The 15,810-nt window shown below is 43.0% G+C and overlaps 1 protein-coding gene across 1 annotated transcript; it reads right to left on the bottom strand.

The window, feature by feature from the left end:
- Positions 1–1,608: 1,608 nt before the first annotated feature.
- On the bottom strand, positions 1,609–2,706 carry LOC311172094 (small ribosomal subunit protein uS2-like; the record flags this gene model as incomplete). The annotated part of the gene is made up of 3 exons (XM_084235238.1): positions 1,609–1,770; positions 2,109–2,588; positions 2,626–2,706. The coding sequence occupies 3 exons, from the start codon at positions 2,704–2,706 to the stop codon at positions 1,705–1,707; spliced, it is 627 nt and encodes a 208-aa protein (XP_084091364.1). The 3' UTR covers positions 1,609–1,704.
- Positions 2,707–15,810: the final 13,104 nt, after the last annotated feature.

Genomic DNA, 15,810 nt, shown 5'->3' on the forward strand with positions numbered 1-15,810 from the left:
GAAACACTACTGAAGAATACCTAGCCACAAAAAATCATGCAACTCAAATTGTCACCTCATTGTTTTGAATATAGTCTAATTTCTAAGAGGGAGTGGAAGACCCTTTTCCCCTCATTTGTCCTCAGGGTTCTATGACACATTGAAGATCAAAGCCTGTGTGGATCCATCCTCCTTCAAGTTGGGATTTCTAGTAGGCAACTGTTGTGTGATCTAACCTCAAAAATGGCAGTGAAGGAAGAGTTCCTATTTTATTTTAGTTCTATGATGACTTAGGGTACATGACTACTATATGCCAAGGTCTTTACATAAAATGCCTTTTAATGCTCACAGTGACACCTAAGGTGTGTGGTTCTACATCTATTGTGGAAATGATGACACTGAAGCTCTGATAGAGGAAATCATGTGCCCAAATTTGAACAACCATTGCTTAGAGGAGTTAGGATATTGCCAGGTCTGTCTGACTCTAAAATCATGTTTTTTCCCCACAACTGTATGTTGCTCTACTAAATTCCTTTCAACTTCTAATTGGTATCTTTCCAGCACTAAATTAAGCTCATTATATCTCAGCACTTGGTGGAAATGGGGGAAGTTATTCTCAATTTTCCATTCAAAACCCTTTCATATCTTTGCAGATGGCTCCATCAGCCTTCTCGTACCTTTCTCTTATCTGTTGCACAAAGAGCTAAGGAAGAGTAGTGTTTATATCCCTGAAATAGCTTTGTTCCTTTTAATTGGCATTTAATATGTATCTATGAAGAGGAGTCCTGCTTACAGGAAACTGGTTGGATATTCCATTTCATTTCTTCATTCATCTAAAGGATTTAATGGGGCATGAACTGTGTACCATGCACTGGCTGGCTGCTGCACATTCAAATAAGATCTGTGTTAAAGAATATAAAAGGAACAGCCTGGTTTTGTCTGAGCAGGATGGTGAGAACTTCATAGGGTTGGTGGAAGTATCAATAGAACCAGGCAGTGAAGGATGAATTCTCAGCAGATGGGGGGGCTTTTAGGAGGCAGGACATGTGCAGTCATGAGAGCTGGTTACACCACTGGATGGGGGTAAAGGAAGTGCTTGGTAGACTGGAGTGTGTAGAGTATGTGCTGGAAAAGGGCAAGAGATGATTCAGGTAAGGCTAGTGCACAAAAGAGTAGTTTCCATGTCATGATAAACAGTGCATATTTTGTGATTATTATGAGAATTAAAAAAAGTGTGAAGAATAATTTAGTGGACACCCACATCCAGTGTATAAATATTTGAGTGTTAGATCTTCTTGTGTAACAGATCCTTAATTGAAAGTTTATTTTATCAGATATAACTGTTCCTGTTTTTATTTTTTAGTTGCTGTTTGATTGTATGACTGTCTTCCAGTCTTTAAGTCTGTGCATGGTGAGATGGAATTCTTCTACATTCTTCTCTTGATGGTGAGATGGAATTCTTCTACATCTCTCTCTCTCTCTCTCTCTCTCTCTCTCTCTCTTTTTTTCAACTTTTAACTGTTAACTTTACTTCCCCTTTCTGTTCAAGTTTCTGAAAGAACAGCTCAAAACCACAGTGGTTGTTCCCACCCGCTCGGTGGCTTGAGCAGTGGGAGCTGCAGACCAGTCTTCAGTGGTAGGCTGGGCACTCCAGTCTTCAGTAGGGAACTGCTGGAGGGGCACAGAGGGCACCTGCTTGCCTTCAGACCAGTCTGCCACCTCAGGCTAGGTATCAGCAAACTCAGGAGCTGGAGCCATCCATTCACCCTGAAATTCCTCCTTGGTCACAGTCTTTTTTTTCTTTTTTGTAACATTTTTTTTTAATAGAGGCATGTTTTCTTTCTTTCTTTCTTTCTTTGTTTTGTTTATACATGCACTGGGTACAGTCAGAAGCGCGGGAGGGTGAGAGAATTCACCAGAGCCAGAGCGGGGAGCAGAGCAGGCAGAAGGACCGAAGTACACTGCTGAGGGGAGCAGCGGGTGGCAGGAGAGGTCTGTGCGCCATGTGGGACCCTCCTCTGGTGGCCGGGGAGCAGCCGGGGATCGAACCGGCGCCGCAGAGGCTGCGGGCAGCTTCGCAACCCAGCGCTCAACCGCTGCGCCACTGGGGAGGCCCCCTTGGTCACAGTCTTTTCAGCAGTGGCCTGCTCTTCTTTTTCAACCTCTTCAGGATCCCTGTGGAAGGAGAGATCAGACATGACCTCCCAAGGGTGTTCATGGGAGATGGTGCCATGCATGCGCAGAACTTCCCGGACTGGCATCCACCACATGAGACCCAATGAGTGAGCTCCCTTATCGTTGCAGGGGATGGCAATGTCCACAGAATGCAGAGGTGAGTCCGTGTTACACAGAGCAATGGTAGGCAGGTTAACGTAGGACGCCTCTGTGAGAGGCTGGTGGTCAGCCCTGGGATCGGTAACCACCAAAAGTCTTGGCTGCCGGAAAGCTGCCTGGATCTGGATAGTGAAAGTTCCAGGAGTGAAGCAGCCAGCAATAGGAGTAGCTCCAGTGGCAGCAGCAAACTTTAGCACAGCTCGCTGGCCGGTGTTCCTGGATGATATGACACTGACATCAGCAGGATTTTCAATGGCAACAATGGCACGAGCTGCCAGTACCTGTTTTTGTATCGGGTCTGCTTCGTAACACCAGCAGGAGCTTCTCCCACGTTCTCTTCAAATTTATGATATAGATGCCATCACTTTTCCTTTTGTAGATGTACTGTTCCATCTGGAAGTCAAGGTTGGTGTCACCTAAGTGGGTTCCTGCTGCAAGGAATTTAAGGACATCCTCCTCCTTCTTTGCAGGACATCAAGGGCTCCGGACATTGTGAAAGTTTCCCCTTTAAGTTACGACGGGAACCCAGAACAATGCCATATGGAACCCTCACTGGGTAGAGTGGGAAGGACACTCTACGTGTTTTGACTGGTGAATTCAATGTGTTCTCATTTTTTTTTTTAATATTTATTTATTTATGCATACAAGAACTGGGGTACAGGCCAGAGGTGTAGGGGTGAGAGGATTCACCAGAGACAGAGCGGGGAGCAGAACAGGCAGACTGACTGAAATACATTGCTGAGGGGAGCAGCGGGTGAGACAGGAGAGGTCTGCTGAGCCACATGGGTAGCTCCCTGGCTGGCCGGGGATCAAACTCATGCAGAGGCTGTGGATAGCTTCACAGAACTGTGCTTAACCCATTGTGCCAGGAAGGAGGCCCCAATCTGTTCTGTTTCAGGTGATTATTGAGACATAAGTGCTCATTGACATTTTGTTACTCTTTGGGGGGGTGTTGTTTGCCTTTTATTTTTTGAGGGCTTAATGTTTTGTTTAGCTTCCATTTCTATTGTCTTATGTGTTCTATTTGTTTTAGTTTGAGGCGTCTACTGAGGTTTTATATAATGGGCTATGTGTGTGGCCCATTGGACAGTCTGTTTTCTGACTTCTCATGGGCCACATGTTAGCCGCCTCCTCCTCTTCCTCCTTCATGTTAAGTGATTTAGGTGTCTGTTGCCTCCATATTTGTTGTTCTTTTGCTTTACAGAAACCCCTAATATGTGGCTTGGTGTTGATAAATCATTTTTTGCTTTTCAGTGAAGCTTATTACTCTTCTTTTTATCATAAATGTTTATCTTGCTGGGTAAAGTGTTCTGGGCTGCAAATCTTTTTCTTTAAGTCCTTTAAATATCCTCTTCAGTTCCTTCATGCTTGTCATGTTTCTGCTGAAATGTCTGCTACAGTTTGGTGTTCCTTTATAAGTTGCCTTTTTTCTCTTGGTGTTTTAAATTTTCTGTTCTTGTCATTTTTCGTCTTAATTATAACATGTCTTGGTGTATGTCTGTCTGTTATTATTTTGTTTGGAATTCTTTGGGCCTCTTCGATCATGATGTGTGGTTCATTTCCTAGATTGAGATGATTTTCAGCAATTTTTTTTCTTTACATAAATTTTCTATGCCTTTCTCTCTCCTCCTTCTGGGGCCCCCACAATACAGATATTATATCTCTTTAAATTTTCCCATTTTAAAATCTTTTCCCTCTATGTTCCATTTAAAAAATTCTTTTCCCTCTATGTTGTTCTGTCTTTGCGTACTCCAGCACTGTTTTTGAGCTCATGATTCTCTACATTGCTCCTTTTTTCCTGCTGTTGAGGCCCTCAGTTGTATTTTTAAATTCAGTTGTAGTGTTTCTTAACTCCATTATCTGTTGTAGTTGCCTCATATTTTCTTTATCTTTCTTCTTTTGACGTTTTATGGCCTCTTTTGTTTTATTTATTTTCTTATTTTTGCATTCCATAAGCATTGTTAGAACTGTTATCTTGAACTCCTGTTATGTTTTGCAGTTCTGCTGGGTTGATACTCTTCTTAGGTTTTTTTGCTCCAGATTTATGGTATGTTTTTGTCTTCTCATTTTTAATTTTTATGGGTAGTAATAGGAATAGATTTTCTGTTGTCTTGTGCTTGTTGAATCAGAGAACTGGTATTAGTGAGGGTTAGTACGTATAAAGAGGATGAGGGCTGTGGTGCAACAAAGACCCATCTGCAGTAAGTGTCAGGAGCTCAAGCATATGGTGTGCTGGTGGTACAGAGTTGGTGGTGGTCTTCTAGACCAGCTCCTTAGTCTTAGTGTCTCTTACAGTCTTGTCAGTTTCCACTCTAGGCTGTTGCTGAGCTGTAGATACACTGCTGCACATGGATAGCAGTGATACAGCGATATGGGGTCGCAGGCTAGGTGCACTTCTTTTTCAACACAGAGCCTTCTCCTGAGGTGTTCCTGCCTGCTGTTGGCAGGTGCTTGGGCTCTAATTTATTCAAGTGTTCCTTTATTGTTTTGGTTTTTGCCCTGGGGAGGGGGTGGCAGGTGTTTTCATATCTCAGCCTTGGCTTTGAATAGTAGCTTCTACTATTAGGTGACACAGGTGATCTGACCTGTTTTTCCTGCCGATTCAGACTCCAGCTGTTCTATATTGAGACTCTTAGGCTCAACCAGTAATCCTCACTCTGCAGCCCCACCCCACTGCTCTCTGTCCTGGGTGCCAACTCTATGCATCCTCTTAGCCATTGCAGTGCTGGGTCTCAGGAGTCCCCGATATTGGAGTGTGCCTGAGTCAACAGTTGCTAGTGGGCTCTGTACAACAGCTGCCCCTCCGTCTTGTGTTTTATACTGTGGCACTATAAACAGAGTTCCTTTAACATTTTCCCAGTCCCTTTCTGCTGAAACCTTACTCAGAGTGTATGCTGTAGTCATCTGTCTTTCCCTGGGGGTTTTTTCTACTTTGTTCTACTGCAATCTAGTTGTGAGTGTATGGAGGAGGCAAGCTCAGCATCTTCACTCTGTTGCCATTGTGCTGGACTCCTGATTCCTTTCTCTCCACCCCTTCCCCAGGGCAATGATCATTCATTTGGTATTTATTCTTTTAAATTTATTCTTTGGTATTTATTCATTAGGGCACATTTTATACACGTGTCATACTGCGACACATCCTTCTGCTCTTGAATTTATTTTACCCTCAACTATGCTTTTGCGCTCTATCCTTATTGATAGATCAAGTTCACTTCTTTTCATTATTATATTGGATCCCATTTTATGAATCTAACATTTAATTAATTCTTCCCCTATGTTTCCAGTTTTACACCATCAAACAATGATGCTGTAATCATCATCTGTACCCTTATTTCTCTGGGGAAGCAGTATCTAATTTTTCTTGATGTTAAAAGAGCCCTGTTGGAGAGTGAGGGATTTATTAAGAAAACAAATAATGAAACAAGAAGTAAAACAGCTCTCTGTCTTTCTGTGGAAATTCTTACTCGGAGGATCTGGCAATTTGCAGGGGAGGGGCAGGGATTTTTTTTGGTAACAAGTTTTCCAAATGATTCTTTTCATGAGGGAAGTTGTGATAGGTGTAGAGTACACCCATGTCCATGTACCCTCTTTTGAGAGAGGTGTGAGGTCCCTTCAGGATTTCATGTCAAGAAGTGCCGTAATGAGGTTTATGTTCAGAAGCAGTTTGGTGCCCTTCTGAACAACATAGTAAGCCCAGCTTCGTTTGGAAGCATGCCTCTTTAACTGATGCAAAGGGAAGAAGACATAGTCTGAAGGGAAATAACTTGGAATCTACCAGAGAACTTTACAGAAATGTGGGCAAATGGGACCAAAGCCTGGTGCTTTTCTATTTACAGCCAAATTATTTCCTGGCCCAGGGTTGCTGCAGTGGCTCTCTTTGAGGACTGGTTGGTTGATATCCATGACCACGTTCCCCTCATTGTCTACCTGATTCTTCGTGTTTTCTTCATCTTTGTTCTCTAAGTTCTTTTTCTGGGGGGGGGGGGGAGTTGGGAGAAATAATTAAATGGAGTTTGAGTTATTTATTTCATATTTCCCCACTTTATGAGTGTCAAAAAAAACAAGATCTGCAAGTTTTAGGAAATTTCTAACTCACCCAGAAGCAATAGAAGTAATTCAATTCTTAATAATTCAAAATTCATTTCACACTCTTTTTTTTGAAGTCTTAAGAAATGGCATTTCTAACCTAATATGTAAGGGCAGACTTTAGGCATTCTGAAGATTGAAGAAGAATCTTAGCGACCATCCTGTCTCAACTCTCTCATTTTACGGAAGAGAAAACTAACAAACCAAGAGCAGAACAGACTGGCCATTCAGAGGGTTAGTGGTAAAACCAGGAATGGAGTGAGTGATGGGCTCTGGCTTCTTTGCTGTGGTTCTGCCACACCACAGGTGTAAATCCCCAGATGGTAAACTATCTTTTCAAATATCTCCACATAAGAGATAGTGGTGGAAAATCACCCCATCACCTTCTGGATGGGACCTTCAGTGACTCTGATGTTATTCTCCATTCTGAAAAGGCCCAGACAGAGCTGACAAAGCTGCCCCAGGTAGCTCATTGTTCTACCCACACAGCTCTCCTGTAGCCTGTGCTAGTTCCAGGACCAAGCACCCATTTCTCATTGTGTTCCTGCCTCCTGTGGCTAATGGAAGCTCAAAGTTCTTTTTGAAGTCAGTGGAGGAGCTCTGCCTGGATAAACTTTGAGAGAGATGAAGAAGGAACTACAGAGAGACACAGACTCCAGCCTGCCAAGGAGAGGAGCTATTTTTAAGTCAGGAAAGGAGACATTACTGTTGAGTGAAAGCAGCCTTTTGAGCCTTTATTATAGCCTCTTAGAAGGAAATTCTTTTATGTCAAGTGTATTGATATAAATTCAGTGCCCAAGTCTAGAAGTTTTATTTTCAGAGAAAAAAGCTCTTTCAGTGTTTCTGTTTCTCTGCTATTAGTAATATACCACCAGCCTCTCAGAAGAAGTAATATTCTGTGTAGTGACAGAGACATTTGTCTGATTTGGCATCAGAGGAACAAGGTTCAAGTCTTGGCTTTGCTACTTACTAGCTTAGTGATAACGGGCAAGTAAATCTGCACATTTACTCAGTTTCTTTCTTTTTTAAAATTTATTAATTCTTCTTACATTGTTATCTATTTTTGCATAATAGTTGATTTCTCCACTCGTGTTTAATCCCCATAAATCTTCCATCAACATATCACCTGTGACCCGTCACCCTGGTCCTTTGGGCTCTTCCCTATTTTGACCCATGTCCCTCCCCATCCCTTGCTGTATGTCTCGGATCTGTAGTTTACTTCCAAGTTTTGTCTCTTTCTCTATCTCTCTTTTAAAAGATTTATTTATTTATGCAGACAAGAGCTGGGTTACAGGCCAGAGGTTCGGGAGGTGAGAGGATTCCCAGAGACAAAGTGGGGAACAGAACAGGCAGACTAACTGAAGTACACTGTTGAGGGGAGCAGAGGGCTAGACAGGAGAGCTCTGCTGTGCCATGTGGGTTTCTCCCTGGCTGGACAGAGATCGAACTCATGCTGCAGAGGCTGCGGATTGCATCTTAGTGCTGTGCTTAACCCCCTGTGCCACTGTGGAGGCCCTCCTTTTTTTTTTTTTTTTGACCCTTTGTTCTGGTTCCTTGTATTCCCCCTGTAAGTGAAACCACCCAATGTTTTTCTTTTTCCCTCTGACTTATTTCACTGTAGCTCAGTTTCTTAAGCCTGAAATGATGGCGGTCAGGACCTGCTTTTCAGGGTTGTTCACTCATTCACTCATTCATTCTTTTTTTATTCATTTGAGCGTTCATCTGCTGTATGACAGGCACTGTGCTAAGTGCTAGGAATACAAAGTGAGGTATGGTCCCTGTTTTTATGGAGTTTACAGTCCAATCACAATATGCATGTGAATTCTTAACTGAGTGAGTTCCTGGAGGGTAATGGCATGCAGTAAGTAATGTAAATTGAGGGGCTATGAGTCTAGATTCCATGTCCTCAGCCACTGTCCTATTCTGCTCCCTCTGAGTTAGGTAGAGTATTTGCTGACTTTGCTGAGTAGTGATTAGGTCACCTGAATTAGAAAGAAACTTAGAGCGGATCTGGTACCGTTTGAGATATCTGTGGTGCCCTCAGGCCTTTGATCTGCTGATTTCTGCCACCACTTCCACTGACAAGAGCCTGAGGCCCTTTTAGGACTGCTGGCTCATGTGTAAGGGCTTTAACATGTTCTACTATGAGGGAAAAACTATGGTTGTTTTCTGAACCTTGTAAAGGCACAGGGGGACTTTGTGAGGCATATTTAGTATCCCATACATATGGTGACCATATGTTCTGACTTGCTGGTGACTATTTCAGCTTATGCTTGTCCTCACACAATTATGAATAGGTCTTCCATTCTCTCTCAAGAAGACTCCACTTTGGATAGTAAATTATATGGTTTCCTTTTATGGTCAGTTTATGTGTAAACTTGGCTAGACTTACGTGCCAGTTGTTCAATCAAATCCTAATCTAGGTGCTATGAAGGCATTTTGTAGAAGTGAATAAAGTCTATAATCAGTTCACCTTAAGTAAAGAAAACTATTATAGATAATCTGGGTGGGCCTGATGCAATTAGCTGAAAGACTTCAGTTGCAGAATTCCGGTTTCTATGGAGGAGGAGGAGCAGGTGAAAAGAAGAAAGGAGAAAGAAAAATTCTGGCTGTGGATGGCAACATCAGTTCCTGCCCAAAAGGTGCAACCTATCCTTCCTGATGACTTGCCTTATGGATTTCAGACTTGCCTAGCCAGCCTACAATCACATAAACCAAATCCTTGCAATAAATACATATCATACACATACACATACACATGCACACACATATCATATATATCTTACATATATGTATCACATATCTATCTTCCCTGGTGGAATCCTGATTGATCTTTCTCCCCATCCATAGAGCTATAGAACTTGTGCATAGTGGCCCAGGGAATTAGGGTGAGGTAGGATGAGGTGGGATTTTCCAGGGCCTTTGGGAGTTGTGGGGGGGCAGTGTTGGTTGTTACAGTGAATCAGGATTTGAGCCCAAATCATCTGGTGCCATAACAGGCACACTAAACTTCTGTCTTGCATTGTCCTGCTTCCTTGTATTAAATTTACTGTCAGTTCATAGGAAGTTACCTCTGCAAGGTGCTGTGTTAGCTAAGACTTTCAAGCATCTGTAAGCTACCAGAGAAAGTGCTAGAAGTTGACGGGCCATGTGCTACAGAGCAGCCACACTCTGTTACTGCATTAGCATCCCTTGTGTGAATGCCGAGGCTGTGTCATTTGCTACCTGACACAGCTACTGTGCTGGAGCTCACAAGTTAGAGGTTGGCCCATTCTTGGAGGGGTGAAGGGTGAGGTCATTCTTGATGTCTTTCATTTTGGACAGAGATAGATTCTTAGGAACCAGACCACAAGAATAGAGAGAACAAAAACCTCAACATTTCATTTAGATTCTGATAATGACAATGTCATGCCCTGCATGGTGGACGTTGAAGGTCGTGGCTGTCATGCTGATGGAGGGAGAGACAGAAGGAAGGTGAGTAATACAGTGTTCTGTTAACTGAAAAGGAGTAAGTGATACTGTGTAAGAGAGATGACCTAGTTACTTGGTATGCTTTGTGCTCTGCCATTATCACCCCCAGTCATTAGTAAAAACTCAATTGCTTCAGCCCAGAGCAGCTGTGCTGCCATGTATTAAGAATAGAAAAGAAAGCAAACACTTGGAGCAGTTGTAAAGCAGGAACCGCAGTGCTCCCTTGAAACAGGCATGGCATTTAGAAAGTTCGGAGAGAGGTGCTACTTCTAAAATAGACTCATGATGCAATCAGCTGTCTGCAGAAGAATCACCACTAGAGTTACACCTGGAGAGTTGGAGTTTTGACTTTCTGGTGGTGGTGTCAGGTCGTTCGTTCTCTAGGTCAAGCCTTGTACCTCCTGCTGCCTGGCAAGTGGTCCTTTCAGGGGAGTGAGCTGCCCTGGGGGTGCAGGGGCAGACTTTTTTGGCTCTGAGTTCTGCCGTCATTAACAAAATCCAGTGGATATCCATCAAACATGCTTATTGCAGATATTTTAAAAATGTAATTACTTTTCTGTATAATTTCATAACAACTCTAAAACATTGAAGTAGAAAAAATTTAATCACAATCCTTTTAGACCATAAAAGAAAATTATTTTATGTTTTTCATGTTTCATGTCATAGTAATCATAGGAAGTTACCGATTTTTGTTTTTGGTATGTGTATTTGTGTGTGTGGCATTTTTGTTTTGTTTCTCTACAATGGGGATAATATGCTATAGATTTTCTGGAACAATCTTTCATTTATTTCTGATTTTTTAAAAAAAGGCAAATCTTTAAATATGTAGCAACTGTGACTTAGTTATATGTCTTTGTAGAGTGAAATAAATACATGCATAGGCAGAAATTCTTTGTCATACTGCATTAATTTCTTATTTATTTTCCCATATTTTGACATAGCCTTCCTATCTGTAATGCAGTAGAGCATGACTTTGCCCCACAGGAGACATTTGGCCACGTCGAGAAACATTTTTTGTTTTCACGAGAGGATGGAGCTGCTGGCATCAGTGGGTGGAGAGCAAGGATACTGTTGAACACTCTGCAGGGCACCCAGCAGTCCCCAGCACAAAGGATTTTGATCCTTTGATCCAAATTTTCAGTAGTGTTGAGATTGAGAAACCCATTACAGTGTAAAACTGTGATTTCATAGTTCTTTAAATGAATACCTAGTTTTCCTAAGCATCACTGCTTCTGTTTTTGAATGGTGGTTGTCTGCCAGTCTAGTGTTGTGACGTCTCCATGCACCCAGCTTTGCCTTGTTGGACTTGTGATGGGTTATTTGGCTTAGCTGAGTGTGGGAAGCCTCCTCTGGCCATCTTCTCTCCTCTAGTGTAGGTTGTTTGTAGTTCCATTTACTAAAATCTACATATATGAACTGCCAAGTGGCAGGAATACAGAGCAACAGGCAGGAAACTGGGAGGAAAGGTAAAAACTGGAAGGGAAAATCTGGGGATCAGTAGGTCTCAGATTGGAGAGTGATACAGATTCACAGTGAGTATAATGAATTCTCCTAGGCTAGTCAGCGCAAACTTACCAGTACCTGGCCATACCTGGCTAAAATTGCATCTCCCTCCCCACTCCCTGCCTACTTTCTCTGCTAAGTATTTTCCTTAGCACTCACTGCTGCCTTGTGTGCTTTCTAGTTTACTTATTTATCCTGTTTATTTCTGTCTCCCCCTCCATGACAACCCCATCCAAAGATGCAGCCCATTAGCCAACTGCCTCACTGCCAGTCTTGGGCTCCTCCCTGGGCTTCATTATGGATTGGCTTGCAGGGCATCTCAAATCAGACATCTGTGGCCTCAATGCTGGGGTGAAGCTCCCTGTCTGAGGGTTCATAGTCACATTTGATCTAATGTTTCTGAAATTATGTATATTCCTGATACGAGGGAAAAAAAGGTCCCCAGAAGCTCTGAGCATGTATAGCCACATCTTTATTAAAATACCACCAGCATCAGCTTAACATGAGCAGGGGTGGGGAGAGGCCATCTGGCACCGTCCAGGTGAATTGTGACAGCCCTGCCTCCGGCCTCTGCCGGCTTACACTTGGCAGCTCTGGAGGCCAGCATTATGTTGCACGTCACTCAAAGGCAGGTGAGCCGAAGCCACGTCTCGCTGGCTGCCTTTGCAGCTGCAGCTCCTGTCAGGTGGTCCTGCCCGCTTCGGCTTGGCAGCACTGGTTCTTGAAAAGCGAGTGACAGGGGCAATAATCTGCACTTGGCAAAGCGAACCCAACACACTCTGAAAGGCACAGCTGGGCCAGGCTCAGCAACTTTATTCATTAGGCAGTTAATCTCGAGGCTGTCAGCCAAGGCCACGAGGGCAGGCCCAGGCAGGGAAGCTGTGCTTTCAGCAATTCAGTCTAGTTCCACAAATATCATTGGGCCCATGCTGTCCATGAGGTGCCGGGAGTGGCTGTAGAGGAAGCAGAGGCGAGACAGGGACAGTTCTTCCCTCAAGGAGCTTAACTTCTCTCTTCTTGGAGAGCTGCTTCAAGAGAGTGGAAGCAGGGGACAGCTGGGGCTCAGATTTGGAAGAGAGAATATCCAGTTGAAAGAGTAGGATGCAGGCCATGGAGGAGAAGTCACCAACCTGGATAGATTTCTTCTTTTCCTCTTTCCTCCTTTCCTTGTGTAGACAGACTAATTCTTCACCCCTACTCCAACCTCATGTCTCTGTCTTAGTCCCCAGAATCTATGACTGTATTACCTTCTATGGCGAAAGAAACTTGGCAGGTTTTATCATATTAAGGATCTTGAGATGGGGAGATTATCTTGGGGTGTCCAGATGAGCCCTAAATGTAATCAGAGGATTCTTTTAAGAAGAAAGGCTGAGCGTCAGGTGGAGAGAGAGATTTGAAGATGCCACATTGCTGACTTTGAAGATGGAGGATCAGTCCGTAGCCAAGCAATATCAGCAGCCTCTAGAAGCTGGAATAAGTAAGGAAATGATTTTCACTTATTGCCTCCAGGAGAAATGCCTCCTTGCTGGCTTTCTTGGACTTCTGATCCTCAGAACTGACAGGTAAAAAATTGTTATGTTTAAGTCACTAAATTTGTGATCATTTGCTACAGCAGCAATGGGAAACAAATATATTTCCTTTCTCCTTCTCTTTCATCCTCTGTCTTCCTTCTATATCCCTCCTTGCCTCCTTCTCTTCCTCTCTCCTTATATTTGCTTATCTTCCCTCCCTCCCTCTCCTCTCATTTCCTTCCTCCACTCCTCCTATTGTTCCTCCCTCCCTTCCTTCAATTGCAAAAATAATAATACTCATTTTTTGAATTTCAATTAACACAGAAGTGCGTGAAGTAAAAAGGGAGAGATCTCCCCCATGATTCAGTCTCCCATCTTCTTGGTAAAAGGAATGGTAGTTTAGAATCAGCTGCCTGGGTTCGCCTGCTGGCTCTCTTACTCCCTGCATGATGTTAAGCAGGTCATTGACCTTTCTTTCCCCTGGTTTGCTCATTTTTAAAATGGGGGAAAAGGTTGCTCACCTCAAAGGATTGTCAATTCATTAGTGCTAGAGGAGTAAACACTCATTGCATGTCAGCTCTTATCATCTTTTTACATCTTGTTCTAGTCTATGTGAACACATAAATCTATTTTTACAAATAATACAGATGGACTTAGATTTACTAAAATGGTATGTTACACGTGTTCTTCAAAGTAAAGAGGATTATTTTAGCAAGGTAGGGGTGGAAGAGAGAATTCTAGGTACATTTGTGATTAAGCAGAGATATACTGGTGGAGAGTGTTCTGGAAATCATAAATCAAGCAAATCATTTGAGGAGAGAGTAAGAGAAAGGGAAAAAGAGAAAGAGACAGAAACTGGGATGATTGGTGAGGGCCAGATCATAGAGGATCTTGATTGACAAGGAATGAAGGTGATGCACAAAAGATTTCAGGCCAAGGGTGAAAGGGCAAGAAAGAATGAGAGTTGCTCTTCTTCTGGGAAGTTACTGAGGCAACAGAGCAGGAAGTGGAGTGAAAGAGGCAAGAACACAATGGCAGCCTGAGCTGAGGACAGCAGCGAGAGGGACAGTAAGGATAGCCTCAGAGACAACATGGACTAGACTGGTAGTTGGAAGGCATGGGGTAAGAAGGCAATGTGGCTTTGAGAGTATGAGCACCGGGAGAAGGGTGATGCAGGGAGCTTGGTGTCATGCTGGACTTCTCTCTGTCACTGCCAGTGTACAATCGTCAACCCTCTAATCAGTATGTTCTGCTCTCCTATTTCCTGAGAGTTGCTCCTACTCATCCCTTTGTATTTATTCTTTGGGACTCAATGTTGGCATCCTGCTTTTAAAGTAACTTCCAGACTTCCTCTTAACCAGTCTGCATTGGGCTTCATTTTTTAAAAAATTAATTTATATATTTTACACCATTTTTGTACAATGTTTGTTTTTTCTCCCAGGTGTAGTCCCCATAATATTCCCACCACCAGTTCACCAGTGCACCATCACCATAGTCCCTTGTGCTCTTCCCTCCCCTGCTTTGTTCCCTCTCTCTCTCCCTCCTCTGCAGAATGTCTCCGATTTATAATTGCCTGCTAATTTTGTATTTTTAAATTTGTTATTGTTATTGCTATTTTTATTATTTTTTTGTAATCCCTTACTTGGTTCCCCCATATTCTTCCTGTAAGTGAAACCATCCGTTAATTTTCTTTTTGCTTCTGACTTACTTCGCTGAGCATCATTCCTTCTAGCTCCATCCATGTTGCTGTGAATGGCATGAGTTTATCCTTTTTGACTGCTGAATAGTATTCCACTATGTATATGTACCATATCTTCTTGACCCATCTATTTTTGGGCATTTGGGTCTGTTTCCATATCTTACCTACTGTAAATAAATATATAAATATAGTGCTGTGATAAATATAGGGCTGCAGGTATCCTTTTGAATTAATGTTTTTCTGTTATTTGGGAAGGTTCCTAGGAGTAAAATTCTTAAGTGCTCCTTTTCAATCTCTGGTGTTAATATTTCTTCACTTCCATGATGTTTTACAATTATTTGATTATGTCTATCTCTTCTACTAGATTATGAAGATCTTGAGGGAAAGGATTGGATCTTATTAATGTTTATATTTCCAGTGGTTTGTGTGCATTGCTAGGCATCTGAACCACAAAAGTATACATTGAAGGAAAGCATGGATGCCACTTTAAGTATGTTTGACTAGAACATTTAGGTGGAAAGGTTCACATAGCAACTGGAAATGTGGCTCTGGGGCTCTGAGCACCAGTCAGAGGTACAGAGACAGCTTGTGAGTCTTCTGTAAAGAGGTGAAGCAGTGAACCTAGCCAGAGAAAATGACTGAGGGCAGGGCCCTGGGGAGCCCTCAGATTTAGGGAGAGAGGGAGAGAGACCAGTGAAAAGCAACAAAGAAGGAGTAATATGAGGTGGTGGGACACCCGGGCTGGTGAAATGGGATAACAGAGAGAGCTTGAAGAAGGGGAGGGTGGTGAAGAGGGTCAAATGCTGCCTGGGACATGAGGAGGAAGGGAAGGTCTTCTCTGTGGTGTGTCCAGCTTTCCGGAGCCTTGTGAAATGAGGAAAGTGGCCAAGTGAGAAAGAAGAAAGAGCCAAGTGGTGAAGCAGTAGAAATGTCAGCGCCTCGTTCTGTATGCTTGGAGGGGAAGGCAAAGGAGGAATGTCTTAATAGGACCCGAGAGAGAAGCAGGGTGACCTAGCCTGATTGTAAGCTGAATGGGAAGAGCTGGTAGAGATGGAGAATCTGAAGATGTAAGCAAGTGAGAGAGTGGGGTAGGATGTGAGGGGGAAATAGGTCTTGGAAGAAAGGGAGCTTCTTTACTGGGAGAAGCATGGAGAAAAAGAAGGACGGAAAAGAGCTATTTTTCAGCAGAAAGGAGTTGGGGGTCTCTTGATTAAGTAGGAAGTGAGG

This window comes from Talpa europaea (genome assembly GCF_964194135.1).
Source record: "Talpa europaea genome assembly, chromosome: 6".
In the NCBI taxonomy this organism is placed as follows: domain Eukaryota; kingdom Metazoa; phylum Chordata; class Mammalia; order Eulipotyphla; family Talpidae; genus Talpa; species Talpa europaea.